At 41.5% G+C, this 27,575-nt stretch overlaps 1 protein-coding gene across 3 annotated transcripts in view; it reads right to left on the bottom strand.

Moving 5' to 3' along the window:
• Positions 1–26,562, bottom strand: part of tncb (tenascin Cb) — a 41,348-nt gene extending 14,786 nt beyond the window's left edge. For 2 of the 3 annotated variants that reach the window (XM_088994991.1, XM_088994989.1), the window contains exons 1-10: positions 26,070–26,562; positions 22,275–23,495; positions 20,875–21,138; positions 20,672–20,787; positions 19,991–20,144; positions 14,022–14,291; positions 11,405–11,590; positions 9,040–9,129; positions 8,128–8,391; positions 3,449–3,724 (exon numbers count right to left, since the gene is read on the bottom strand). In XM_088994991.1, the coding sequence (XP_088851117.1) occupies positions 3,449–3,724; positions 8,128–8,391; positions 9,040–9,129; positions 11,405–11,590; positions 14,022–14,291; positions 19,991–20,144; positions 20,672–20,787; positions 20,875–21,138; positions 22,275–23,495; positions 26,070–26,556 (3,328 nt within the window). In that variant the 5' untranslated portion in view covers positions 26,557–26,562. The remainder of the gene's footprint in view (positions 1–3,448; positions 3,725–8,127; positions 8,392–9,039; positions 9,130–11,404; positions 11,591–14,021; positions 14,292–19,990; positions 20,145–20,671; positions 20,788–20,874; positions 21,139–22,274; positions 23,496–26,069) is intronic. The other variant, XM_088994990.1, reaches the window with a different exon arrangement.
• Between the last annotated feature and the right edge of the window lie 1,013 nt (positions 26,563–27,575).

The following is a 27,575-nucleotide window of genomic DNA, read 5'->3' as shown; positions in this document are numbered from 1 at the left end:
CTGACAGAGAAAACGACACACAATGCATTTTGGGTACTTTGTTTGGTATGAAAACTTCGTATTGATCCTTGTTGTTGGCGAAATTAGAAGGAAAACACATGGTGAACGGTTGTGTGTTGCACCAAGACTACTATTTGATATTAGTTGACACAAATTCCCAGCAGACAAATCAGCCCATTTCCGGGGTCATTTTGAAGTAGTTTTGGGACACTAAGTCATTTTTATTGGTGTTTTGCATTTGACTAAAAATATCAGCCTGCGTGTTTTGGGTATTTTAGATGCTATGAAACGTTTTTCTGATGTCAGTTAGGAAACAAAAAAATGGTGTTGGTTGTCCTTTAAAATTTATGGCTACATCAGCTTCAAGTGGTTTGTGTACCAAGTGCTTACAAATGAGTGTATGGATTGATGGAAAACTGCGATATGAGCCTATAGGAAGACAACAGTCTGCAGTTGCTTGTGAAAACCCACAAACTAATTAGACAGAGACACTTCTGGTAGCACATCCGAACATAAGACCATATAGTCTGTAAAGAACTTTAAAAGCAATCTGAAAACAAAAAGCATATTAAGGCTCAGAAACACCCTGAATAAAGCCTACTGCTGCTACTCATTAAAGCACCACAAAATGTGGGGGTCTCAGGGTTCTGCTTCCAACCCTTTTTCTTGTGAGGAAAATAAAGAATGCATGAGGCATTCACTGTGAGAAGAAGCAGTGGAAATGAGAAGCAGAGCAGACAAATCCCAGGGAGCTGCCACTCTTCATTAGCCACCAGCGGCAGCTTTAACTGGTCAATGCAACAGAAGGAGGGTCACATCCATCAGCTTACAAGCGCACATTTGATACTGATTTCACCCTCTCCGCCTTGCCATCGCAACTTCCACTGTGTCTCTCTGCCCACCCCCACATCCTGAAGGAAATGAACACCCGCTCACAAAGGCGAGCTTGTTATTTGGATTAGGTTACGCAGCGACTCACCTCACAACTTTACTGTTTGTTCGTGGTGGTAGAAATCCTAAACGATCCAAGCGGATTCGGCATGCTGTCCACATTTGTTTGTGGTTACGTCCGCCATTTGTTTCATAAAACTATTTGGCTAATCAAAGTTTCCTCACTTCATGTCTTTCAGTTGGAGGACTTCATTTCCCTTGTAAGCCTTTCTCCACTTTACTCGTGACTACTACTAGTTGACTACTATGCATGGTGTGATTAAGTTAGTCAAGACCCGCATTCACTGCTGAAAATGTTCAATGCTTTTGAAAAAAAGGATGGTTTGATCCAGCATTAACATGCAAACAATAGTCTGTGTTGAGTGCATGCCATATTCTGCATGGCCTCAGAAGCCCCTGGCACCCAAGCACAAGCGCCCAGGGGCAATGGCAGTCGGAGAATGAAGAGTGGTCCGGTCTCTGGAGGACTTGGGATGCATACAGACGAGCAGCCTCATACAAATTGACAAAGGCCTCTGGGTTTTTATTTAATTTCTGTCAGTTGTCCCGTTTTTCTCTCACTCACATGACTGATCTGAGTCTTTAAAATGTTAAATGATGAATAAAGCTGGAATTACACACGCTCACAAAACTGTCAACGAACCCAGGCTGGCTCAGTTGTACTGAGATCCAAATTTGTCCAAGAGGATTGACATGGTTTTATTTTTGAATATAGTATTAGATTTGTTGAAATATTATAATGTATCATTATTAACTCATTCACTGCCATTCCCAAATTTATTTGGGAATTGAAAATATGACGTGGAGCACCATTCCCGAATTATTTCGGGTTTTGTTTTTTTCTTGCTGGGGGTGCTGATAAAGTGCAGGCCAGATCACTGGCAATGTTCTTTCCGTTCCACGAGGGGAGGGGGCAGCATTTCCATTTTTTCCATGTTAGCCCTTTGTTCCAGGTTCAGCTGTTGTTAGAGCGATATACTGTATATGTAAACCAACATGTATGTATTGCATTGTACAGGGTGACCCAAAAAATGAGTAGCCATGAAAATTTCAATTGTGGCTTTGATTAAAAAGCTATTTATTTCAAATTACAACCACACATTCCGTTTAGGGAACAACATTCACCAGAGCTTCAGACACACTTTTCGCCTTACACACACACACACACACACACACACACACACACACACACACACATATATATATATATATATATATATATATATATATATATATATATATATATATATATATATATATATATATATATATATATATATATATATATATATATATATATACAGTAAAGTCTCGTTATATCGATATCGGATATATCGATAGTCCCGGTTCTATCGATACTATTTCTATGCACGCACGGAGAAAATTACATGCAAACAGGGTCGGATATATCGATAGTCCCGGTTATATCGATATTTTTTCGGACTCCCTTGAATATCGATATAACGAGACTTTAACAAGACAATCTCTTTTCGTCAATAGAGGCTACAGCTGCATTTAGCTTGTAGTCGACGTGTACATTCCACCATAATGTCCCTGATCCACTGGTGAAGAGACGCTTTGATCCTCTCCTCTTTCATCTGGAACTGCTTCGTGTCACAAAGAGGGTACAGAAAGTGCTTAAGAATGAATGACTCTCTGTGTCTTTGTGTTGTCATGTTATTTGCTATGTAGTTTATTTTGCTCTTTTGACTTCAAGACGGCACTGCAAGAGTGGCTGGCTGCCTTTCCAGCAGCTCATATATTTTGTTTTTCTTCTTTCATTCCTTTCATCACTTTGCTGCTGTGAAATGTAATTTCTCCACTGCGAGACTAATAAAGGCAAATCCAATCCAATATATATATCTATATATCTATATATATATATATATATATATATATATATATATATATATATATATATATATATATATATAGTAATCCCCGTTGAGACCAAAATCCCCTGAGATAGGTGAAAATCCGCAAAGTGTGGACGCTTCCCCCAGCTACACACACACACACATACACACAAAATGGAAAGCACTGATCAAGGCAAGCATTTCAATGACTGATCAAACAATAACCCACGTGATTAGGAAGAAAGGGACTGAGAAGATGCACAGCCAATCCACATGGCTTTAAATCATGGGATTTTGTGCTGCCATTGGTCGACGTCCGTGCTGAGAACCAATCAAGCTACAGCCGTGTACTAAACCTCTGAGTCATTTGGTATATTTTTTTTTACTGAAGAAAAAACCCTGCAATGCACTGAACCCGCGATAAGTAGCGGGAGATCATTGTGTATATGAACATAAACCCACCGTAATCTTGATGCTGCAGTTTACAGTTATTACCATGAAAGGAAAATGCCACAAAGACATTGTTGTAGTCTCAACTACATCTTACTACATATATAATTACTGTCACAGTCTGAAGCAACAAGAAAGAACTCAAGAAAAGAAAAGAGCAAAGCGCCACCCAGCATTGACGGTGTTTATACCTGTGATGGTGTCTGCAAAGACAGGGTCTAGGAAGAGGCCCTTGTACACCCCGTACAGATTGGCCCTGTACCAGGTGCTGGGTGTGAGGCCTGAGATGACAATGCTGCGAGCATCGGCGGGCACAGTGTGATTTTGCCACCCACCACCCGTCTCTGCATCAGTCACCTCAATCACAAACGCTTCACAGCGCCCCTCCTCTGCGGACCAGGACAGGACGAAGCTGTCCCATGACACATCGGTGACGGTAACATGAGTGACCACGGGCTTCTTCTCCGCTGGGGTGTTGAAAAACATCAATATGGAGTTACATGGATGGTGACAATACAAACAATGAACAGGTTACACGAGTGGTTACCAGTCCCCATAAACAGCGTCTGCATGGATCACCATTGAAAGACAATATCAATACTTACTTTATAATATAGTTTAAATAGTTCTTGTGTTGAAACTGTTACGATTCGTTCCTGTCACTTTTGCAAATTTCCGCATTGTGGGACTATTAAAGGCTTTCTTCTTCTTCTGATTCTGGTTCATTTCCACAATGGCAATTGCCTCTCCCAACTCACACATCAAAAAATCTGGGTTCGAACAAATATGGAATTCAGGGTTTGCTTGGTGCTGCCTACCGTTTGAACTGGATTGCTGGTAGTGTAACAGAATAGTTTGATAAATCCCAGATTATATTAGTCTGACCCTTGGCAAACAAATAAAGCATTCTAAAATGTTGATTACAATGCATGTGTTGGACATTCAAGAACAAAAATGGGTGTTGACACGAATTGTATCGCATTTCTAGCTGGGTCCTTTTAGTTTGCCGTCTCAATGAAAAATGCTGCTTTCAAATAGCTGGGGTAGAAATATTCTGCAATTGTCACTACAAAAGACCAGAGTGAACAAAGCATCTCATTATTGCTGACTGCCTATAGCCGTCCCCTCCAAATTACCATATGAGAGAGAAGAGTTGAAGATTGAAACTGGCAGCGAGACATGCAATGGAACTGCAGTCATGACCAAGAATGGACCATTAGCATTTGAAGGTGTAGCATTGACGTAAGAATGTCCACTGTCCACTTCAAAACTATAGCGAGGTCATGCGGAATAATATGCAGCAGCCTGTAATCAGATGGGATAGACTTGTACACCCCGCCCCTCCACCTGCGAACATTGTGAGGTTAAAGCGGATCAGAAAATGGATGGATCGTTTTTGTTTGTGTTTTTGTTTTCAATTAGCTGTGTTAGCTTCTGACAAGTGGCCCATCCCTGAATATTTGCTCAAGTTGTCGATCATGTACTTTGCCTATCGATAAACTAATCCAAGGATAAGCAGCATACAATACTAACACATTCAGTTAGGCTTTCTGACAGATTGACGGAATATCTATCACTGTTTCCGTCAGGCTGACCTAGTTTAGGCCCAGCCCACTCCTTGTTGGTAACAGCTATTAAGTGTTGAGAACATAATTTCCAAGTAACACACAGGCTCACAAAAGATGACTTAGCCATTTAAAATTTTAAACAAAACCAACGGATGCGCACAGCGTGGTATTTGGTAAAATAAAATTGCACAGGACATGTGAGGATGCGTGGGAATAAAAGAACGGTTAAAAATCATTTTTCTGTATTTGAATGTATGTTAAATTGCATAAATTGGATGGCTGAAATCAAAAGTTAAGGTTGACTCAGCCCACTACAGACAACTGTGAGCGACTATTCACTCCCAAAACTGTCGGGTGAAAAATCACATTGGGTCCCAAAAGGACCTAACCAAATTTCTTTGGTTAATTTTTTTTCAAAGCAGGCACATTTTGCTGTATTCATTTTTTTGTGCAAAATAACCCAATTTTTGAAGTTTCTTTGAACAAAACAAACTACTACTACTATTCCGGGCTGTTGTATTTGTATGTTACATGCAAATGCCTACAACTAAAGAAAGAACCACCCAAAAGTTGGGTTGGTGTCTTTGTGTGAACTAATTTGATTGTTTCGGAAAAAAAACTGCTTTAAAAAGAGGACTTCACTGAACATTGTTAGATATCACATTCATTTTCCTGCACGATTGTAAGGTACGCATGAGAAGCTTGGGTGATGCTTGTGAGCCGCAGATCACATTTGACCCCTGATCAGAGTCAAACTATTTCCAAAAAATGCACATCATACCATGCAGTGCAGGCTACCAATCAATTCAATAAAGAGAAGGAACGTACTACAAGAGGGAAAGGTCCACAATGGACATGCTGCCACAGAGGGCGATTGAACTGAAACAACTACAGTATTTTTAATGCATAAGCGTTCAAATAGATCACAAAAGTGTCCCTTAGGGTGGATGGGTTGTTGGGACAAAATTGATTTGTGATGACAGCGGTCTCTTTCTCCATTTATCATTCATTTCAAATGTTATATTTATGTGATCTATTTCCGTGTGGTGTTACTTCTTCGCAGATCAGTCTAAAATCAAATTCGGGAAATCTTTTACATCACATCAAGGCGATCAGCAGATTCCAGAAACAGCAGTCCAAACCTCGTATCAACTCCACCCCTCCTTTTTTCTCCAATTTCTCCTGTAAACTGTGTCCAATCTATGTTCATGTCTGGAGATGATAAAAGCTGCAGATCAGCGCAGGCTGTGGATTAGAAGGCTGATGATTTCAGAGACAATATTTCAACCAGAGTCCCAGCATGGGGCCTTTTATCTGACACGCCCAGAGTTCATCGTGGTCAAATCGCAAAATAAAACAGAGGACAGCAAGGCTCAACAATTAACACATGAATGAACATTGTTCAACGAACTTCCCCCACCCATCACACACACACACACACACACACACACACACACACACACACACACACACACACACACACACACACACACACACACACACACACACGTACACACACACACACACACACACACACACACACACACACACACACGCACACACACACACACACACACACACACACACACACACACACACACACGCACACGCACACGCACACACACACGCACACACACACACACACACACACACACACACACATGCACGCACACACGCGCACACACACACACTCACGCACACACACACACACACACACACACACACACACACACACACACACACACACACACACACACACACACACACACACACACACACACACACACACACACACACACACACAACCACCACCACCACCATCACCCTGTCTGTGATGATTTGTTTTCAGTCCAAAAATACACAATGAACAGTTATTTCTATCAGCTTTCCAGGATAGATTTCCCCTCCACATGTTTCCCTAACATTTAGATTTCTGCATCAGCGGAAATATAAAGTGTGTGGTTTGGAGTCAATATGACCACTGTGCATAAGTGTGCCGCAATTATTTCATATCTTATTTTTAGAATGGGAAAAATGAATACGTTATTGGAAAAGTTATTCTACCATACTATACGTCTGTACGTCTGTGCTATACGTCTTCATACAATAGCCTGCTTAGGCAAAACATGTTAGGCAACTTTCGTAATGCTGATGAGGTGATACCGGTGGGAGTGGGGGAAATAGGCCAGTCGTTAGTCAGGAATGTAGAAACAATCAGTGGGGCCACAGGGAGGGGTCCCCTGCTCCCCCCAACCTGACAGTAGGGACCTATCATAGCTGTGTCCGGCGCCGCCATGCCTGGACATTAGGGATATATAAATAGGGCCGATACGACCAGTCAGACTTTAGTTCGCTGACGAAGCCACTTGGATAGGAGGCGAAACGTCCGAAACCTTCAAAATTGTACAGATGAAGGCTGAAGAAACCTTCTCATCGATCTACCATGCTATAAATATGAGCCCTAGACAGAAGCAGTTAGAATCACTTCAAGCAACCAATTTAAACCAATGAATAACCTACTACGCACTACAGTAATATAATATCCAAATGGGCAGGGTGTGTACAGTTTCTAATCTCTTTCTACTCACCTTCGAACATGAATAATGTGGTTAACAATGACTATTGCTGTTCATATTTGTCTTATGAAGGAATTTTAACTTTCTAATACAGTATCTTTGGTCCACAAGTGGTTCAGGAAAGCTACTGGATGGAACATGGTTAGAGAAGGGAACAGCAAAGTGGAAACAAGAGTGAAAAAGCCATAAAGCTCATTCAAATTGAGATGACATTGGCACGGGACATGTTGGCAGAAGCACTGCTGTCACTTTGATTGCAAAATTGGGAAAGCTGTGCTACAAAATGATTGCTGCAATCCTGCATTGCAGAAAATTTTGGTTCAAATTCAATGAAAAGTAATACGCTGTAAGTTGAAGAAAGCAGGCTTAATTGCCAAAAAAGAGAGACGTATACACCTCCAGATATATAATTAAACTGAAAAAGATATGCAGAAGGTTATGCATTCATCACTCTGTTGCTTAGTTACAGTACATAAAGTGGGTTATGCATGGAATTGGGAGGGAGGCATAAAAATATTATTCCTTGTGAACTAAACAGTAACCTGCAATAAAAAAAGCATACACACATGGCATATGCCACATTTTTTTCAGGGCAAGGTTTTGGTTGAAATCTGTGTTCTATTGTAACTCCATCTTTGTCACTTTGTCCAATAAAGAGGAAGGAGGAGGATGTTACATTTGTGAATGTCACTCCAAAAAGGCTGCTAATCATTCATATTTACCAACCTGTAGGTGCTGAGATGGTGGATGGTGCACTCTTCCTGCGGCCCCGCTCAGCAGTGATGCTGATGGTATAAAGCATGCCTGGTGTCAGGCCCCTCAAAGTGTGAGACTCAGAACCTCCTGGGACCACTTCCTCTGTCCTTTGGCCATCAGCGGAAATATGGACAAGTCGGTAGGAGTCTAGTTTGGCTAGGGGGCGCCTCCATTCCAATAGCATCGTTGTTTCCGTCACCTCCGCAACTTTTAGGTCTTTGGGTGCATCCAGGGCTAAAGCAGAGAGGGCAGTGATTTGTAATTGGAGTTTTAACATGAATTCACGGTCACAGGTGAGCCGGGGCTTATTTAAGGTCATGAGAGGCAGGGTTCTCTGTCACTGCCGCCAATGAATCACAGGGAAGGTATTTAGCCATACAAAGCATCATCAAATGTTGCATCAGTTTTATGACAAGTTAAAATAAGGCTACAAATAAAAGTGATTTACAAGCACACGGAAACTATTGAAATACAACAACTGGATTTTTAAACATTTTTCAAACAATTGTTTTTCCAGTTACTGACATATCGTACATAAAGCATGGTCCAACTAGATTCTTCCTCAGGCTTTCGATATTTGAGCGAATTATTCCAACATTAACTGAATACGCACAGAACGGAAAGGAATTTGCTCACCTGACATCCGAGAGAGTGTGTGACCTAATTACTGTCACTCCTGCAAGTCCAAAATTTATTTCAAAGATTTAAAGCCCACCATAAATATTGTTGGTGTATAAGCTAATGCATGCACAAAGCAAACTGAAATAAGATTATAATGAGGTTTATTTACCACATATAAAAAACATAATATTTCTGTTTACTCACATTGTGAAGGCACAAATTCTATTTATTGTCGTAAAAAAAAGGGTAGAAATGTCATACCAGTCACAGCATTGGTAGTGGTTGGCAGACTCTCCCGTTCACCTCTCACTGCTGTCACTCCCATTCCATACTCTGTGCCTGGCCTTAGGCCTAGATCACCATGCAAAATAAAACAAGCGATATTCAGAATTTAAGAAGGAAATAATGGCACGTAATTGTTTGCTCAAATTCCTCTATCACCAAATTGAATAGCGACGAGGCTGTGTCGTCAAGTGGCCAGCTGTTTCTGCTAATGGCTTCGATGGCCAAGGCAAACACAAAAAACACTTTCATGTGGCGTGATGGCACAATAGGTTGCAGCCAAATTGGATTTCATGGTAAGCTTGAGTTCATAGTGGACGAGGCTGGTGTATTTGCATTGATGGATCTATAGGGCCCTTGTCACGCAGCAGAAACACTACTCCCAATGATACAGCCGGCTTTGAAAACCCTTAGGTTTCCACAATTAAGCCCTCTCTCAGCCCAATCGTCTTTAATTCCTTTATTAACTCCCACAGAGGTCATCACATACAGGGTTCTGCGGCATGAAATTACACCTAACACCCAGGAAACTCATTATCAATAAAATCACGAGCGTGAAGGCAATTACAGATAATAACTGTGTGAAAGCATTAGTGAGGTGTGTGGAGAAGAGGGGGATGTCTGCTGAATGGACACAATGCTTTATTTCCATGAGATGGGCCTCCCAAGGACAAAGAATTGTGCCAGACAAAGACACTATTAGCCAAAGTTGTTTTCCTCTCTTTCATTGGGTCAAATCTAAAAAAATAAAAAAATAAAACACAGACAGGCACACACCCTGCCACACACGCACACGCACACGCACACGTGCGCACACACGCGCACACACACACACACACACACACACACACACACACACACACACACACACACACACACACACACACACACACACACACACACACACACACTCACACACACACACACCAGGTTCAAAGTGATGCTTTGTAACGTCAACAGCGTTGATAGTTGCAAACATGCCCTCATCTCTTGCTTCAGCAAAAGAGAAAAACGCTGTGGTGTGATTCAATTTAAAGAGTGAATGCCAAATCCCCCTGGGTGGTTTTCTCATAAAGTGGGCCGATTGTAGTTGAGAAAACATTTCACGGTACAAAACAAAAGCAAGCCATTGGAGAAATGAACTGTCACAACTTGACATTGTCCATTTAATAAGACAGACACTACAAGTCCTGTCCATATCCAAATAATAAGAATAACCATTTTGTATTGTCAACCGGATTTTACCACAAATTCTTTTCATGGTGTCACTAGGATTAAAATAAAGAAGGAATACTATGATCAGTTCTGAATGAATGTGTCTCCGAAAAAAGGAACTGGTACCCTTTTTTTGAGACACACATTAATTGGTACAAGGTCATAAAGTAAGTCATCCTCCTACATTATAACTATCCTCTGTATACTATACTTAGGAGGATTCATAAACACCTCTTACAATTGGGGGCCTTTTTTGAAATTAGCGCTCCTATTTTCCCTGCTCAAGATAAAAGGCAATGGGGATGCTAAATGGATGTATCGTGGAAGACCGTGTTCTGTATCTGTTTGCAGAAACAATGACACTTCTCACCTCTCTCTCTCTTTTCGCCTTAAATTGTTTGTGGTAAAGTGACTTATCACAAAACGGCATTGGCCATCGTTAAGAAAATCTGAGTTTCACCATTCCTATTTTTCAGAGGTGGGCACATGAATATTGCTGATCTGCCATTTGGCAGCGCACTGTCATTGTGAGTTCATCATTATTTCAGGCCTACCAAATCTCTCTCCACCAATGCATCACTCAGCCATAATTATTTTCACTGCATTCCAGTCTTTACAACCATCTCTTTCATGCTTCAATGATGCTTTTCACCTCTCTCTCAAGCAATCTCTCAGTGTGTGTTTGATACGTACAAGATCTTCCATTTGTGAAGTGGCATAATGTACTCTCTAGCAAATGCCTTAATCAAATAACAAAATCAAAGTGACACCAAACGCCACAAACTATTTATACCTGCCCCATCTTGATGAAATTTCAGGTTAGAGGTCCAACATTAACTAACACGCAAGACATGTTTACGTCAGTGAAAAGGGAGCTAATCATTGGACTGAGATGATCTATAGGTTATGACCCAATTATTGACTATGCCGGTGATGGATAAAACCCACTTGTACCAGTGCTTCGTCTGTCCATTATTTTCACTTTTCTGTGATTCATCATTTGTCAGAAAAACACTGGAATGATGAAATGCAAACTTCTGCTATTTTCATTCCGAATGACCATAAAAGATGCTGGGCACACTGCCCCTGTGCAATAAATAATTGAGACTGAGACAGTGATTGGGTGTACCGATTATCTTGGCCTGTGTTGTGTCTTTGGGTCCAGCAAGGAGGATCAGTTCTCTGTGTTCGCCTCCAGACAGCGGTGCGTACTTGATGCGGTAGTTGTCCACCTGAGCTTTGCTGTTTTTCCATTCCAGGGTGATGCTTTCATCAGTCAATTCTAGCTTCTGAAGGTCCCCGGGGGCATCCAAGTCTAACACATACATACAAACAGAAGTTGATTTCATACTTATCCTAAAGGGCGAACACATTTTTTTTTTAATTAGGGGCAATGACTGAAAGCTTCAACTCCAGGAAATCCGTATTCATCGTCATTCTGAACGTGGTGGGATATGTGATCCTTCAAAGAACAACCATCATTAAACACATCACAGTAGGATATCCTTCCTCATAAACCTATAGAATGTGTGGTCTTTCACACATATTTTTTCCACCCTCTTCAAGGTGATCTAATGCTACACAAGATCCTAAGCTAAAAAAAAACACACAAATGCCACATAAGTGTATTGCAACTATCATTTTGTTATTCGGATATACCTTTGGTTGCCTACTGCCCTTTTTGTAGACGTTAAGACCACAAAATACTGTTTTGTTTAAAACTAACATCCAGTGACACACATATAGTATGTTATACTTTGAAAGGCTGTTTAAAATGAATTTCATGTACAGTGAGACCTCAACTTACAAACACCTCAACTTACAAACTTTATGTCTTACAAACGTCAAATTTATGAAAATTAAACCTTATAATAAGGACTATTTTCATAATACACACCCACCACGGCTGTCGGAGTGATCTTCGACGGAAGCACAAGGACCAACAGTCCTTATGGAAGGTGACTCTACTTCCATAAGCCATCAATGACCATCAAAACACTTTATTTTACAGCACAGTTTATTTCTTTAATTACAGTCGTCATGTAATGTGCCTCTCTTTCCAAACAGCAATTCCCTTTGACCTTCGACCTCCAACGCCATTCCATCAAGCCATAAATGACCATCACAAATGTAAATAAAGTGACTTTATGATACAATGCAGTGTATTTCTTTCATTACAATACAATAGCACATTTATTATACATGGAATAAGGTATGTTGTGTGTAGTTTTCAGGCTTATTTAGTGGAAAAGTATATGCTATGGAAACCCGGGAACGGATTACAGTGAGACCTCAACTTACGAAGTTAATTGGTTCCCAGACAGAGTGTGTAAGGCGAAAAGTGTGTATCTCAAAAAATGAATTCCCATAGGAAACTACTAAAATGGGAATAATTCGTTCCCGGGTTTCCATAAAATATACTTTTCAACTAAATAAGCCTTAAAACTACACACAACATACCTTATTCTATGTATAATAAATGTGATATTGTATTGTAATGCAATAAATACACTGCATTGTATCATAAAGTCACTTTATTTACATTTGTGATGGTCATTTATGGCTTGATGGAATGGCGTTGGAGGTCGAAGGTCAAAGGGAATTGCTGTTTGGACAGGGAGGCGCATTACATGAGGACAGTAATTAAAGAAATGAACTGTGCTGTAAAATAAAGTTTTATTTACCTTTTTGATGGTCATTGATGGCTTATGGAAGGAGAGTCACCTTCCATAAGGACTGTTCGTAACTTAACCTCTGATGCTGGACGGTCGTGTGCTTCCGCCAAAGATCACTCCGCCAGCCGTGGTGGGTGTGTATTATGAAAATAGTGCTTATTATAAGGTTTAATTTTCATAAATTTGACGTTTGTAAGACGAAAAGTTTGTAAGATGAGGTGTTTGTAAGTTGAGGTCTCACTGTATTCCCATTTTAATGGTTTCCTATGGGAATTCATTGTTTGAGATACACACTTTTCGCCTTACACACTCTGTCTGGGAACCAATTAAGTTCGTAAGTTGAGGTCTCACTGTACCACCAACAGAATTACATTTGCCATGTCATCCGATGGCCAAAGACTGAGCTGCAGTGTGTTTATTGAGTAAATTACGTGTGTAAAGCGCGAAACAGACTCACTTGAGATAACCCAATCATTTTCCATGTGAAAATTTGGTACACCTCTTTACTGTAGCAGGAAAAAAACTAAATATCATTGTTTTTTCCCTTAAATTAGATGTGGAGTTTATATGTTCTCCCTGGGCCCATGTGGCTTTTCTATGGGTCTAATGATTTCCTCCCACATTCCAAAAACATGCATGGCAGGCTGATTGAACGCTCCAAATTGTCCCTAGGTGTGAGTGTGGATGTTTGTTTGTCTCTCTGTACCCTGCGATTGGCTGGCAACCAATTCAGGGTTTCCCCCGGCTCGTGCCGGAACATGGCTGGGAATCGGCTGCAGCACACCCCGCGACCCTCGTGAGTATTAAGTGGTCTGAAAAATGGATGGATGGATGGATGGAGGTGCCAGTTACAGGGACAGAAGTAAAAACCCTGCTAAAGTTTGGCTTTCACCATATTTGTCCTTTACAAATGTATCCTTTACAACTGGCAGCAACATATTTCCCAGGGAGCTCGTTTGAGTTGAAGTACCTGTGCGTAAAGCCAAACGGTAGAAGGGTTTTAATTTTCTAAATTTGCGTTTGACACCTATATCCACACCTGAAAACGTTCTCACCTTGTAAGGTTCTTACCTGTGAGGAATGAGTCGTAGACTGGGACACTGGACCCCTGTCCCTTGCGTGCTGTCAGAGACACATCATACTGGGTATCTGGGATGAGGCCACCGAGATGGTATTGGGTCTCTGTAGAGGGAAGCTCAACCACCCTGTGATCAGCAGGGCTGGAGACAGGTCCAAAAGAGATGCTGATCCCATCCACATTGGCAACAGGTTGGACCCAGGTCACCAGCGCAGTTGTGTCCGTCACATCCCGTGTGCTCACCTGGCTTGGGGCGTCAATTCCTGGTGGAGTAAAGCACGCATAAATACATTGTGTGTCTTGTTTCAAAACATGGCTATTTGTATGAAAGACACTTTACATAAATAATTAAGACAATAAAAATAACAATCAAATAGCATCAAATTTACTGGTACATGGTGCTTTTCTGTGGGTACTGGGCACTCAAGGCACGTTCAATGGATACATTTTTCGTGCACTCACACATAGTTATCATAGTGGCAGTAAACTAAGTTGTCCAAGATGGCGCCCGAGTAGGCAGCCGTCAGCATTTGCTCTCATGAGCCTTGCTTTATTGTTGTTGTTTTTGTCTTGTTTTGTGTTTTCTTTTGTCACTTTGTGTTGTTGTGCGTCGTGTGGAATGGATACGGATTGTTTTTCAGCATTTTTGGCCACAACATTCATCAAGGAGGAGACTGTGCTGAGCGGTTGTGCCTTTTTGGCAGCATGAATATGCCAGTACTGTTTTAGAATGGGAGGAATGTTGGTTCCATTCGAGTGTCATCGCTGGACATCACTGGGGCCATCGTGCTTTTTAGCGCCTGTAATGGGCAGCATCTTCGCAGCCCCGCTTTGTTCAATGGAAAGGTCGGTGCTGTTGGACAGTCTGTGGCTGGATGGATGCATGGATCGAGGAGCCCGCGATAAGAAGAACGGAGCGTCAGCGTAGAACGCCGGTGCGGATGTGGAACTATCACGGCTTTAAATTGAAGCGGATTTATGCGGGACAGGAGATATAGGACAATCTCTTTTCGTCAATGGATGCTACAGCTGCGTGTTTGCTTTCAACATTTAGTTTGTAGTCAACGTGCACATAACACCATGATGTCCCTGATCCAATGGTGAAAAGATGCTTTGATCCTCTCCTCTTTCATCTAGAACTGCTTCATGTAACAAAGAGGGTACAGAAAGTGCTGAAGAAGGAATGACTCTATGTGTCTTTGTGTTGTCATATTGTCTTTATGATGTCATTTTATTTGTTATTTAGTTTATTTTGTGTTCCTTTGACTTCAAGACGGCGCCGCGAGAGTGGCTGCCTTTCCAACAGCTCATGTATTTTGTTTTTCTACTGTAATTCTACTTTAATTCTCCTGATGAACTTGTCTCCCGGTACAACGCGGACCTCACGAACACCCTCAACGCCCTTGCTCCTGTAAAGTCCCGGTCTGTTCAATTTACCCGACCTGCACCCTGGTTCACCCCCCATCTCCGCTCCATCAAGACAAAGACTCGCCAACTTGAAATACTTTACAGAAAGTCCGGGCTCACTATCCACAAGGACATGTATGCAACTCACCTTACCCTTTATAAGGACTCTATCTCACGCGCAAAATCGCTTTATTACTCTGGACTCATTGATTCAAATTCTGGTAACTCACGGGCCCTCTTTTCCCTCTATCACAAAATCACACAATCTCCTATCTCTCTCCCCTCACACTTTTATTCCTCTGAGACATGCAACACTCTGCTGATGTTTTTTAGCGAAAAGATCAACAAAATCCATCAGCACCTCGGGTCCTCTGTCCGCCCCCCTTCTCCCAGCCTTTCTACTCCTTCCAAACTTTTTTCCGCTTTTGCACTCCCCCATCCCTCTATAATCTCAGACATTATCACTAAATCCAAGAACTCCTCCTGTCAACTCGACCCCCTCCCCACTATCCTTATCAAGTCCTGCCTACCCTCTCTTCTCCCATTTATTTCTACCATTATTCACTCCTCATTATCGACTGGAATTGTTCCTATCCCACTCAAAACCGCAGCTGTCACTCCAATCTTGAAAAAACCTGGCTCAGACCCAAACGATTTCAATAACTTACGTCCAATTTCCCACCTTCCATTCATCGCCAAAATTCTTGAAAAGACAGTTGTTTCCCAGCTTCACTCACACCTCACTCACAATAACCTCTACGAACAATTCCAGTCTGGTTTCCGCCCCCGCCACAGTACTGAATCGGCTCTCATAAAAATCACGAATGATCTTTTTATGGCAGCCGATGCCGGTTCACTCTCCATCCTCATTCTTCTCGACCTGACCTCAGCTTTTGACACCATTTCCCACCCTATCCTTCTCGACAGACTTTCCACCCTAGGCATCACCCACACCCCACTCCGCTGGTTTCATTCCTATCTCTCTGATCGCGCACAATTCATCCAAATCAACTCGTTCACCTCACGGTCCTCTCAGGTGTCCTCTGGTGTGCCTCAAGGGTCTGTCCTGGGGCCACTTCTCTTTATTATCTACCTACTTCCTCTTGGCAATATTTTCCGTAAGTTTGGCATTCACTTTCACTGCTTCGCGGATGACACCCAACTCTACCTCTCCAGCAAACCCGACGCTTCTCTTCCACCTTCATCCCTCTCATGTTGCCTCTCAGAAATTAAATCCTGGCTTTCCCATAACTTTCTCAAGCTCAACAGTGAAAAAACTGAACTTCTTCTTGTCGGTACCAAATCCACCCTCCACAAAACTAACAGTTTCTCCCTCACCATTGACAGTTCTACCGTGTCCCCCTCCCCTCAGGTCAAGAGTCTGGGTGTCATCCTCGATCGCTCACTTTCCTTTCACTCCCATATTAATAACATTACTCGGTCTGCTTATTTCCACCTCCGTAATATTAACCGTCTCCGTCCCTCGCTCACCCCTCACTCCGCTGCTATCCTTATCCACAGTCTTGTCACCTCCCGCATCGATTATTGCAACGCACTTCTCTTCGGTGTCAATCAGAAATTTCTCCATAAACTCCAACTCGTCCAAAATTCTTCAGCCCGGATCATCACTAAAACCCCCTCCTTTCACCACATCACCCATGTACTCCAGCAACTCCACTGGCTACCGGTTAAACATCGTATCGAATTCAAAATACTTCTGTTTACTTTCAAAGCCATCCATAACCTTGCTCCTCCCTATCTTTCTGACCTGCTTCAAATCTCTGTTCCCTCTCGGTCCCTCAGATCCTCATCCTCCCTTCACCTCTATGTGCCCTCTGCCCGTCTCACCACGATGGGATGCAGAGCTTTCAGCCGCTCTGCTCCCAAACTCTGGAATTCACTCCCACCCAACATCCGTAATATTGACTCCCTCCCTATTTTCAAGGCTCATCTCAAAACCCATTTGTTTAAAATTGCTTTCAATGTCTAATTCTCTCTGCTATTTTATTATTTATCATTTTACTTATGGTTTTATTGTTATGTGCTGTGTTCTATTGTTTTTATTGTAAAGTGTCCTTGGGTGTTTTGAAAGGCGCTTGAAATGAAATGTATTATTATTATTATTATAATTCCTTTCATCACTTTGCTGCTGTGAAATGTAAATTTATCCACTGCGAGACTAATAAAGGAAATTCCAATCCAATCCATAGCCACAGCTGCACAGGGGCAGTCAGACCGAAAGGCGGGTGCTTGTATGGCGCTTTCAACCACACCAGGGAGACTCCAGGGAAATAAAACTATGAACTCCGTTAACAATTGGTTTTAATGTATTTGTTACCAAAAGGTTCTTCAACTATGTGAGGAGCAGCGGTGAACAGTGGTAATAAGTGCAACCGGTCGGAGGTGTATCCCTACTGTCGCCCAAAGTCAACTCAGATAGGCTCCACCTTAACTGCAACCCTAATGAAGTTACACAGTGTGGGGCCCGCATATGGGTGGTATTTTGTTGGGTCTACAATATACTTGAGTGCATGTTGTTTTGGAAGCTTTGAACCTGGACTACACCATGTAAGATCACACTTTTGTTTACACAACTTCACTAAAAAGCATTTGTTAGCGTTGCACTGGGAAGTTCCTTCAACTCTCGATTTACGAGCCATTTCTCGTGTTAAAGTGGTGTTGATGTAGCTGTCTCTTACTCATCAGCGCCTCAGTTTGCTCGCAGGTAAAATCGAAGTTAGAGAGGGGAGGGGATGGAGGTAGTCATTCACTGCAAGTCATGGAATTGGCAGGGATTGAAAACAAAGCTGCTTCTGCTACCCCTTTTTATCAATTACCATATCTGAACCTAATGAGCTCACAATCCTGAAGCATGATTCATATTGTTTTGAGTAGGTGCTCTGTTTGCAACACCCAAATGTCAACATGACCTATAAGAACATACAGAAATAGGGAGACATCCAGAACTGTGAGTGGGTTTTTTTCCAGGTCTCAAGTTAGCACACACATCCTCCATCGCTTACACACACGTTATAAATCGCACATGTGTCTGATGAATCCATAATACTGAAGGCATACAATAGATATGCTTTAATGAACCATGACCACTTCTCCTAAATCAGACCTCGCTTAGTTTTTATGAGCTCAAGAAAATGGAGTCCCAGATAATAGGGGATAAGAAAGAGGGACGGCATATTTCAGAAAAGCGCATTGGCACCTTATACATCTCACAGACAAAAAATAACTATTCCCATTACAGGCACTTGCTAATGTCATACCTTGAGCGCAAAATTGTGAAAGCATATTTGTGACTCACTAAATTGTGCTTACAGGAAATATCAGGTGCGAGGTGGACTCTATGGCAGTGAAAAGTATTTATGATACTTTTCAACAAAAACTTAACAACAAAATCCTTCATTAAACCGGTCTGGTGGGGTGAGGTTCAATTTGGATCTTTCATACAATAGCCTGCTTAGGCAAAACAGGTTAGACAACATTTGTAATGCCGAGGAAGTGATACCGGAAGGAGGGGGGCAAACAGGCCAGTCGTTAGTCAGGAATGTAGGTACAATCAGTGGGGCCACAGGGAGTGGTCTTCTTCTCCCCCCAAAATGAGAGTAGGGACCTATCATAGCTGTGTCCGGCGCCGCCATGTCTGGACATTTGGGATATATAAATAGGGCCGATACGACCAGTAAGACTTTAGTTCGCTGACGAAGCCTCTTGGATAGGAGGCGAAACGTCCGACACCTTCAAAAAAGTACAGACCCTGAAGAAACCTCCTCATTGATGGACCACTCCTGTACGACTGAGAGCTTACACAGACGAAATACTACTACTACTACTAGTACTACTACTACTACTACTACTACTACTAATAATAATAATAATCTCATCTCATTTTCCGTACCGCTTATTCCTCATTAGGGTCACGGGGGTTGCTGGAGCCTATCTCAGCTGTCTTCGGGCACGAGGCGGGGGACACCCTGAATTGGTTGCCAGCCAATCGCAGGGCACACAAAGACATACAACAGTCACTCTCACACTCACACCTAGGGACAATTTGGAGTGGTCAATCTGCCTGCCATGCATGTTTTTGGAGTGTGGGAGGAAACCGGAGGACCCGGAGAAAACCCACGCGGGTCCGGGGAGAACATGCAAACTCCACACATGGAGGCCGGACCGGGACGTGAACCGGCGACCTCTGCACTGTGAAGCCGGTGTGCTAACCACTCGACTACCGGGCCGCCCCAATAATAATAATAATAATAATAATAATAATAATAATAATAATAATAATAATAATAATAATAATAATAATAATAATAATTATTATTATTATTATAATAATAATAATAATAATCCACACTTGATACAAATCTCGCTGGTGCTTCACGAGTTTCATACCCAGTGTGGTCACAGAAGGCATCCCAGCACCAGAGGAGTAATATTAATAATAATCATCATCATCACCATAGTAGTAGTAGTAGTAGTAGTAGTAGGAGTAGTAGTAGTAGTAGTAGTAGTAGTAGCTTGCACCATGCGAAAAGCTTACTTGTTACAACGTTCTTCGAAGCAGGTGGGCCACGCTTCTTGTTCTTCACTACCTCCAGTTTGACTTCGTACTCCTGGCCAGGGCCCAAGCCTGACTGCTCAAATGTTGTGTCTGGTCGGCCAAGGGAGCTCAGAATCTCACCATCTTCTTCTTTCTGCCAGAAAAAAAAGGCACTGAGTGAAGAAAAAAAATGTACCCGTTCCTTTTTTCAGGTAAAAGAACCATAAATCCTGATATGACAAACAGATTTGATGATCCGGTGTACTATATCCATATTATGAAATTATTGGTTTTATGATTTTGTCAAGATTAGATTAGTTAGATTAGAATAGATTAGACACCATGAGTGACAAGGCATGAACCCACATTTAATAGAATTTGAATTAATTTGAGTTGTGTTTTAAAAGGCCAGTACATGTGGCAAAACGTTAAATACTAAAACATTTCAAATTTGTGTATGTGTATGCATTCATTGAGTTTCCATGCTGCTTCACATTCACTTCGTCCGTTCACTTTAAGGCGGGGTGGATTTAGAGTTGAACTTGGATTGAACGCAATTTGCAGCAGAACTAACAAACATACAAACAAATAACCAAAAACAATATAAAAATAAATGCTGCCACAGTGTTTGGAAATCAACACCACACTGGAATAAAGCAACAAATTGTCAGCAAGACTGACAGTGTTTCTGAAGATGAGGTTCCAGCCATCAAAGGGGATGTCCAGGGGGTCCCACTGCACCTCCACAGATGTCTCGCGTACTGCCTTGAACTTCAGTCCCTCAGGCTCAGGAAGGTCTGGGATAGTTAGAAATTGTTAATTTATAACCCTTTTAATAGGTTTGAAACTGTTTTATTGTCAAACGTGAATTGAAACTCCCATACGTGTTGCCACCCTTGCGCTAACTGGAATGCTCCTCTTGTTGTTTAGAATGGCATAGACGCTGATCAGGTAGTCAATGCCCGGTTCAAGCTCTCTAATTGTAGCCTTCTTCTGGTCCCCCGGAACCCGCACATCCAGCTCCAAGCCTCCGGCGGCTGTGGGGATGTAGGTGATGAGGTACTCTGTGACACGCATCTCATTCTCCCAAGACAGATCCACTGTCTCAGGTGTTACTTCTTGCAGAATTAGGTCCTTTGGAGGTGAAACTGTGGACAAACACAGAAAGTACATTATATGCACAAAAAATACTCTGGCCTGGAAACTAAGCCATTTCATTTCTAATGTGATTAGAGTCATATTATCACTGTCAGGGATGGCGGTTGCTACGGTGGACAGCTTCTCATATTTTCTGGCTACAGGGTTCATGGAAAGGTTAGTAATTTTTGGACACAAGCAAGTTTTGAAATAGTCATGGGGGGGGGGGGGGACGAATACAATTGGATTTGTTCATAAATGACGAATAAAGGTACACCCAATCCAATCCAAAATGGATAGCAAGTCAAGTACTGGAGTTAGTGTACATTCCACATCTATGGATGATTGCGTTTTTTACCAATCCGTTTAAAGGACAACCAACACCATTTTTTGTTTCCGAACTGACATCAGAAAAACTTTTATAGCATCAAAACTACCCAAAACAAGCAGGCGGATATTTTTAGTCAAGTGAAAAACATCAATAAAAATGACTGAAAGTGTCCAAAAACGACTTCAAAATGAAACCAGAAATGGCCAGTTTCAGAAGGTCCCGCCCCCTTGTTCGTGACGCCACGCCAAGACGTCTTGCCTTGCTCGAGAATCAAAACAATGGCTTCAGATTCGGAGAAGATGCTTTCTTGTTACTCATCCAGTTATGAATATGATTCAAATAGTTCTGAAGAGGAAAGCATAAATGTTTGCAATCGAATCAAGGAGTCCTCCCATATCACTGATATGTAGTGTCCCAGAAAATGCAAAAGATGGCGCCCATGCTCCGTTGGAAATGTGCTTATTTGTCTGCTGGGAATTTGTGTCAGCGAATATCAAATAGTAGTCTTTGTGCAACACTCAACGATTCACCATCGCGTCGTTTATGTGTTTTCCTTCTAATTTCGCCATCAACACGGATCAACTTCCTTAATATTGAGTGCGAGTCTTAAAACGTAAAATATAGCTATATGCGGTGGAATCTTTGTAAAATACGCTCAGTAGAAGTCTTTTGAAGTGATTTTACAAATTATGGACACAACTTGTCCAAAGGCATCGGTTGTCCTTTAAGGTTAACACCATTTGGATCTTTCTTGAGAATGCATTGCAATGTCAGAAAGGTTAAGTAATGACCATGTTACTCCTCTATTGTACTTACCAACAGAGCAGTCTTCACCAATGAAACCCTCATTGCAGACACAAACTCCATCTTGACAACGCCCCTGGTTCTGGCAGTCCGCAGGGCAGGTGAGGATGGAGCAGTCAAACCCACTGAAGCCCTCATAGCATACACAGATGCCGTCATCGCAATATCCTCTGTCAAGACACTTTTTAGGACATGTCATCTCACTGCAGTCTTCACCAGTGAAACCCTTGTGACAAACGCACTGGCCAGTCACACAGTGGCCACGGCCAAGACAGTCGTTGGGGCAGGTCAGTTCACCACAGACTTTACCGGTGAAACCAGCAAAACACACACACTTTCCATCAACACACTCCCCACGTCCCATGCAGTCTTGAGGACAGGTCTTTACGCTGCAATCCTCACCGGTGAACCCTTTATAACATATGCATTGGCCGGCAACACAGCGTCCATGACCTTGGCAGTTGTTGGGGCAGGAAAGCTCACTACAGTCCTCACCGTGATATCCGTCATCGCAGAGACATTCTCCGTTTATGCACTGGCCATTGTTGCTGCAGTTTTCAGGGCAAGACAGAACAGAGCAATCATCCCCCTCGAATCCTGGGTCACAGATGCATTTGCCATTGAAGCAATGGCCTCGCTCATTGCAATTTTGGGGACATGTGAGTTTCGAGCAATCCTCTCCAACGTAGCCACTCTGACACACACACAGTCCGTTCATACACATGCCGCGGTTGTTACAATTGGCAGGACAAGTGAGTTCACCACAGTCTTCGGCGGTGAAGCCATCCTCACAGAAGCAAGTGCCATTGACGCAGCGCCCACGATCATAGCAGTCGTTTGGACAGATGAGCTCAGAGCAGTCAAAGCCCGTCCATGGCTCATCGCAGACACACTCGTCCTCAACACAACGTCCGCGACCCAGACAGTTGTTCAGACAGTTTGTCTGGGAGCAGTCCTCACCAAAGAAGCTCTCGTCGCACAGGCAAACTCCGTCAACACAGTGACCAAAATCACCACAATCTAGCAGGCAGAGCTCAGTGCTGCAGTCATCTCCACCGAAGCCTTCAAAGCATTCACATTTCCCATCCACGCAGCGGCCCTGGTCCTGGCAGTCATTAGGGCATTCAGGTTCGGTGCAGTTGGGGCTTTTCCACCCTGGCTCACATACGCAGCTGCAGGTGTCAGCGCTCCAGTTCCCATGGCCATTACAGTAAGGCTTTGTGGAGACTTCTCCTGATAGATGAGAAAAACAAAAGCAAATTTTGGACACACTGGCAAATGCAACTCACGCAAACTTGCTTTATTCATCCCTTTAAAATGATTTAAACCCCAAGCCGACCCATTAATGTCCATCACAGTCCCAATATTGCAACTTATTTTTTGTTTTTTATGGACTTGATTTCATCGAAGTTCAATTAAACTAAGACAGCAGTAGCCTCGTCGGCCTCCATCGGTCATGGCTGACCATGGATGACTGTCCCGGTGGACAGTGTGCCTGGGCGGTGTATTATGGAGAGCAGGTTGTCGCCTATGCAGCTTGCTCCCCCTCTCCACCACACTGACTGGGCCAAAGGAACAGCTGAGCTGATACAATTTTGGGGTCAGTATGGTCGCAGGAGCCGCCGGAAAGGTAGCGGAGTTCGCCACCAGACCGCCTTATGTGCGCCATTACCAGATTGATTTCGGGTTTACTCCCATAGGAGCTACCGGAAAGGTGGCGGATCTCGCCACCAGACCGCCTTAGAGGCTCCGGAGACTCGTGGATGTCAGGGTCATCTTTACACCCGTGTAGGTCTATAGGGCCTACCCACTGCCAATGTACAGCACCTGGTATTCCCAGGCGGTCTCCCATCCAAGTACTATACAGTAAAGTCTCGTTATATCGATATCGGTTATATCGATAGTACCGCTTATTACGATACTATTTCTATGAATACAAGGAGAAAATTACATGCGCGCAGGATCGGATATATCGATAGTCCGGTTATATCGATATTTTTTCGGACTCCCGAGAATATCGATATAACGAGACTTTACTGTATATATATAATCAGTGTTTGTATATATATATATATATATATATATATATATATATATATATATATAATCAGTGTTTGAAATAGCGTTTGCCCAGTGGCCCGGGGCGTACAACTTTTACGTCGGGCGTACAACTTTCAAAATGTCTCAGCCTGGATGGCCGAAAACTTCAAGAAAAAAACGAGATTACAGTTAAGTCTCGTTATATCGATATTCTCGGGAGTCAGAAAAAAATATTGATATAACCGGACTATCGATATATCCGATCCTGCGGCATGTAAATTTTCTCCTTGCGTTCGCAGAAATAGTATCGTAATAAGCAGTACTATCGATATAACCGATATCGATATAACAATACTTTACTGTATTTTCAAATCAAATGTTTGTTTTATTCAATAAAGCAAAAGCCACAAACAAAATGCTATGAGCCACATGGACTCCACTTTCTCCACGGCTTTCAAAACTTTGAAGTACACTTATCAGTCAGGGTGTAGTAAACGAACGTTCGTTTGGCAATTTGCATACTCGGCACCGGCAGCCAATCAGAAGCCTGCTTCAGACTACACCCTGACTGAAAAGTGTACTTCAGAGTTCTGAAAGCCGCTGAGAAAGTGGAGTCCACGTAGCTTTGAGCAGAAAACATAACCTAAACATTACATTGGAGCAAAATCTTCAGCAAGGTATATTCACCATAAATCCATTCCATAATTCCAGCAGCTCATGTATTTCGTTTTTCTACTTTCATTCCTTTCATCACTTTGCTGCTGTGAAATGTAAATTTCTCCACTGTGAGACTAATAAAGGCATATCCAATCCAATATCCAATCCAATAAATTAGGCAAGGGAGCATTTGTGGTTGCTACTTCCTTCATTTAAAAAAAAGCCTTTAAACTTCGCAACAATGTTTTTATTTTTTTTGGCGATTAGACGTCATTGTGTGTTTTAAATTGTGAAAAATCGGGCCGGCATATATATCAGTGTACGTCTGTGTAAGCTCTCAGTCGTATAGGAATGGCCCATCGATGAAAGGGTTTCTTCAGCCGTCATCTGTACTTCTTTGAAAATTCAAAGAAGTACAGCTATATATAGTACAGATATATATAGACGGATATATATATATATATATATATATATATATATATATATATATATATATATATATATATATATATATATATATATATATATATATATATATATATATATATATATATATATATATATATATTGAGCAAATGTATTATTTCAGAAGTATGCATCAAACTGGTAGCCCCGGTCACCCCTGTTGTAGAGTGTATATATTAAAATAATACTTTCCTTAATGCATTCATGGTCATTCAGTATTTGGAGATTTTCATTTGATAGTTTGCAAACTTACACTAACACAAATTATGGATCTGACATTCTTATTTGTATGTATGTATGTATGTATGTATGTATGTATGTATGTATGTATGTATGTATGTATGTATGTATGTATTTATTTATTTATTTATTTATTTATTGTCAGGAGACAGCACTGAAGAACAGTTAGACGTAATTTGAATTTAAAAGTTTGACACCGAGCTTTTGATTTGTACATCTGCCGTCAGAGTGTTTTTTTCTATAACTCTACATGATAACACAGTTCGAGAAGTTGTTGGAACAATGGTGATGGATTTTCTTTGCCATTTCTCCGAGCACACCTTTGAACAATTCTTTGAACATAAATATATTTATATCCCATGCACGACAGCAAACCCCCACATACAGTTTTTCATGTTAACCTACCGGTAACTTGAGATCCACAGCAACCTGAGCCAGTGCCGCATTGTTCTCTAAGACTGGAAAGTTCTGACTCTAGCATTTCAAGCCTGTTTAAGATTTGTTTTATATCAGGTAGCTGGTTGTTGCAGGCACATGCCTGCTTGGGGATGTTAATGCGGTGCGTAAAGACGATTTGATTATCACCATCCACTGTGTGCTCCATGTGCTCAGTGTTCTGCATGTCCAGTGGTCTATTCTTGTGATTGGGCAGGGTGCCGCCAGGTGACTCGAGGTCCACGGAACACAGTGATGTGGAGGGAACATTGATATTGTAAACATGGTTGAAGACAACTGGTTGGTCAGGGTTTGGCAGCGTGTGGTTCTCGTGGTACTTCTTCGGAGTGAGAGCCTCTCTCCGATGCCGAATGACCTTCTTTACCAGGCCAGCGGCAGAGGGCTGGAGGACCACGGTCACAATCGCGTAGCCCAAGATGAAGCCTTTCATCCACATGATGAACTTCCACAAGCACCAAGAATGAAGTTGAAATGCTCAAGGTGTCACAATTCTTCTTTTGAAACCTTTCATCAAAGACAATAAAAAGGAAAGAAGAGGAAAATAAATTTGATTTGAACAGTATTGAAAGCCATATCTACATGTTGCATACTGCACTTGTATGAATAGAAACATAATCGTATGCAATTTCTTTAATTTTGTTTTATTTTTCCCTGAAAAGTGTTTGTGAATATTTCTTCAATGACAATAAGAATAAGAAAACCTTTATTTATCTCTCAATGGAGAAATTCCCATTTTACAGCAGCAAAGTTATGAAAGGAAGAAAGTGCAGGACATGATTATCGGTTATTTTTGCTACTTGAAGTGCTAATGTCAGTCCCATACAACTCTATAATTATTAGTGTCTTTCAGACTCACGCAGGGTACATGAAAAGAGTGGCAAAAAAAAGCTCTCAGTCGTATAGGAATGGCCCATCGATGAAAGGGTTTCTTCAGCCGTCATCTGTACTTCTTTGAAAATTCAAAGAAGTACAGCTATATATAGTACAGATATATATAGACGGATATATATATATATATATATATATATATATATATATATATATATATATATATATATATATATATATATATATATATATATATATATATATATTATATATATATATATATATATATATATATATATTGAGCAAATGTATTATTTCAGAAGTATGCATCAAACTGGTAGCCCCGGTCACCCCTGTTGTAGAGTGTATATATTAAAATAATACTTTCCTTAATGCATTCATGGTCATTCAGTATTTGGAGATTTTCATTTGATAGTTTGCAAACTTACACTAACACAAATTATGGATCTGACATTCTTATTTGTATGTATGTATGTATGTATGTATGTATGTATGTATGTATGTATGTATGTATTTATTTATTTATTTATTTATTTATTTATTTATTTATTGTCAGGAGACAGCACTGAAGAACAGTTAGACGTAATTTGAATTTAAAAGTTTGAC

Source organism: Hippocampus bargibanti, linkage group LG04 (assembly GCF_051943395.1).
Source record: "Hippocampus bargibanti isolate YZ-2025 linkage group LG04, ASM5194339v1, whole genome shotgun sequence".
In the NCBI taxonomy this organism is placed as follows: domain Eukaryota; kingdom Metazoa; phylum Chordata; class Actinopteri; order Syngnathiformes; family Syngnathidae; genus Hippocampus; species Hippocampus bargibanti.
This window is presented reverse-complemented; position numbering and strand designations above follow the sequence as displayed.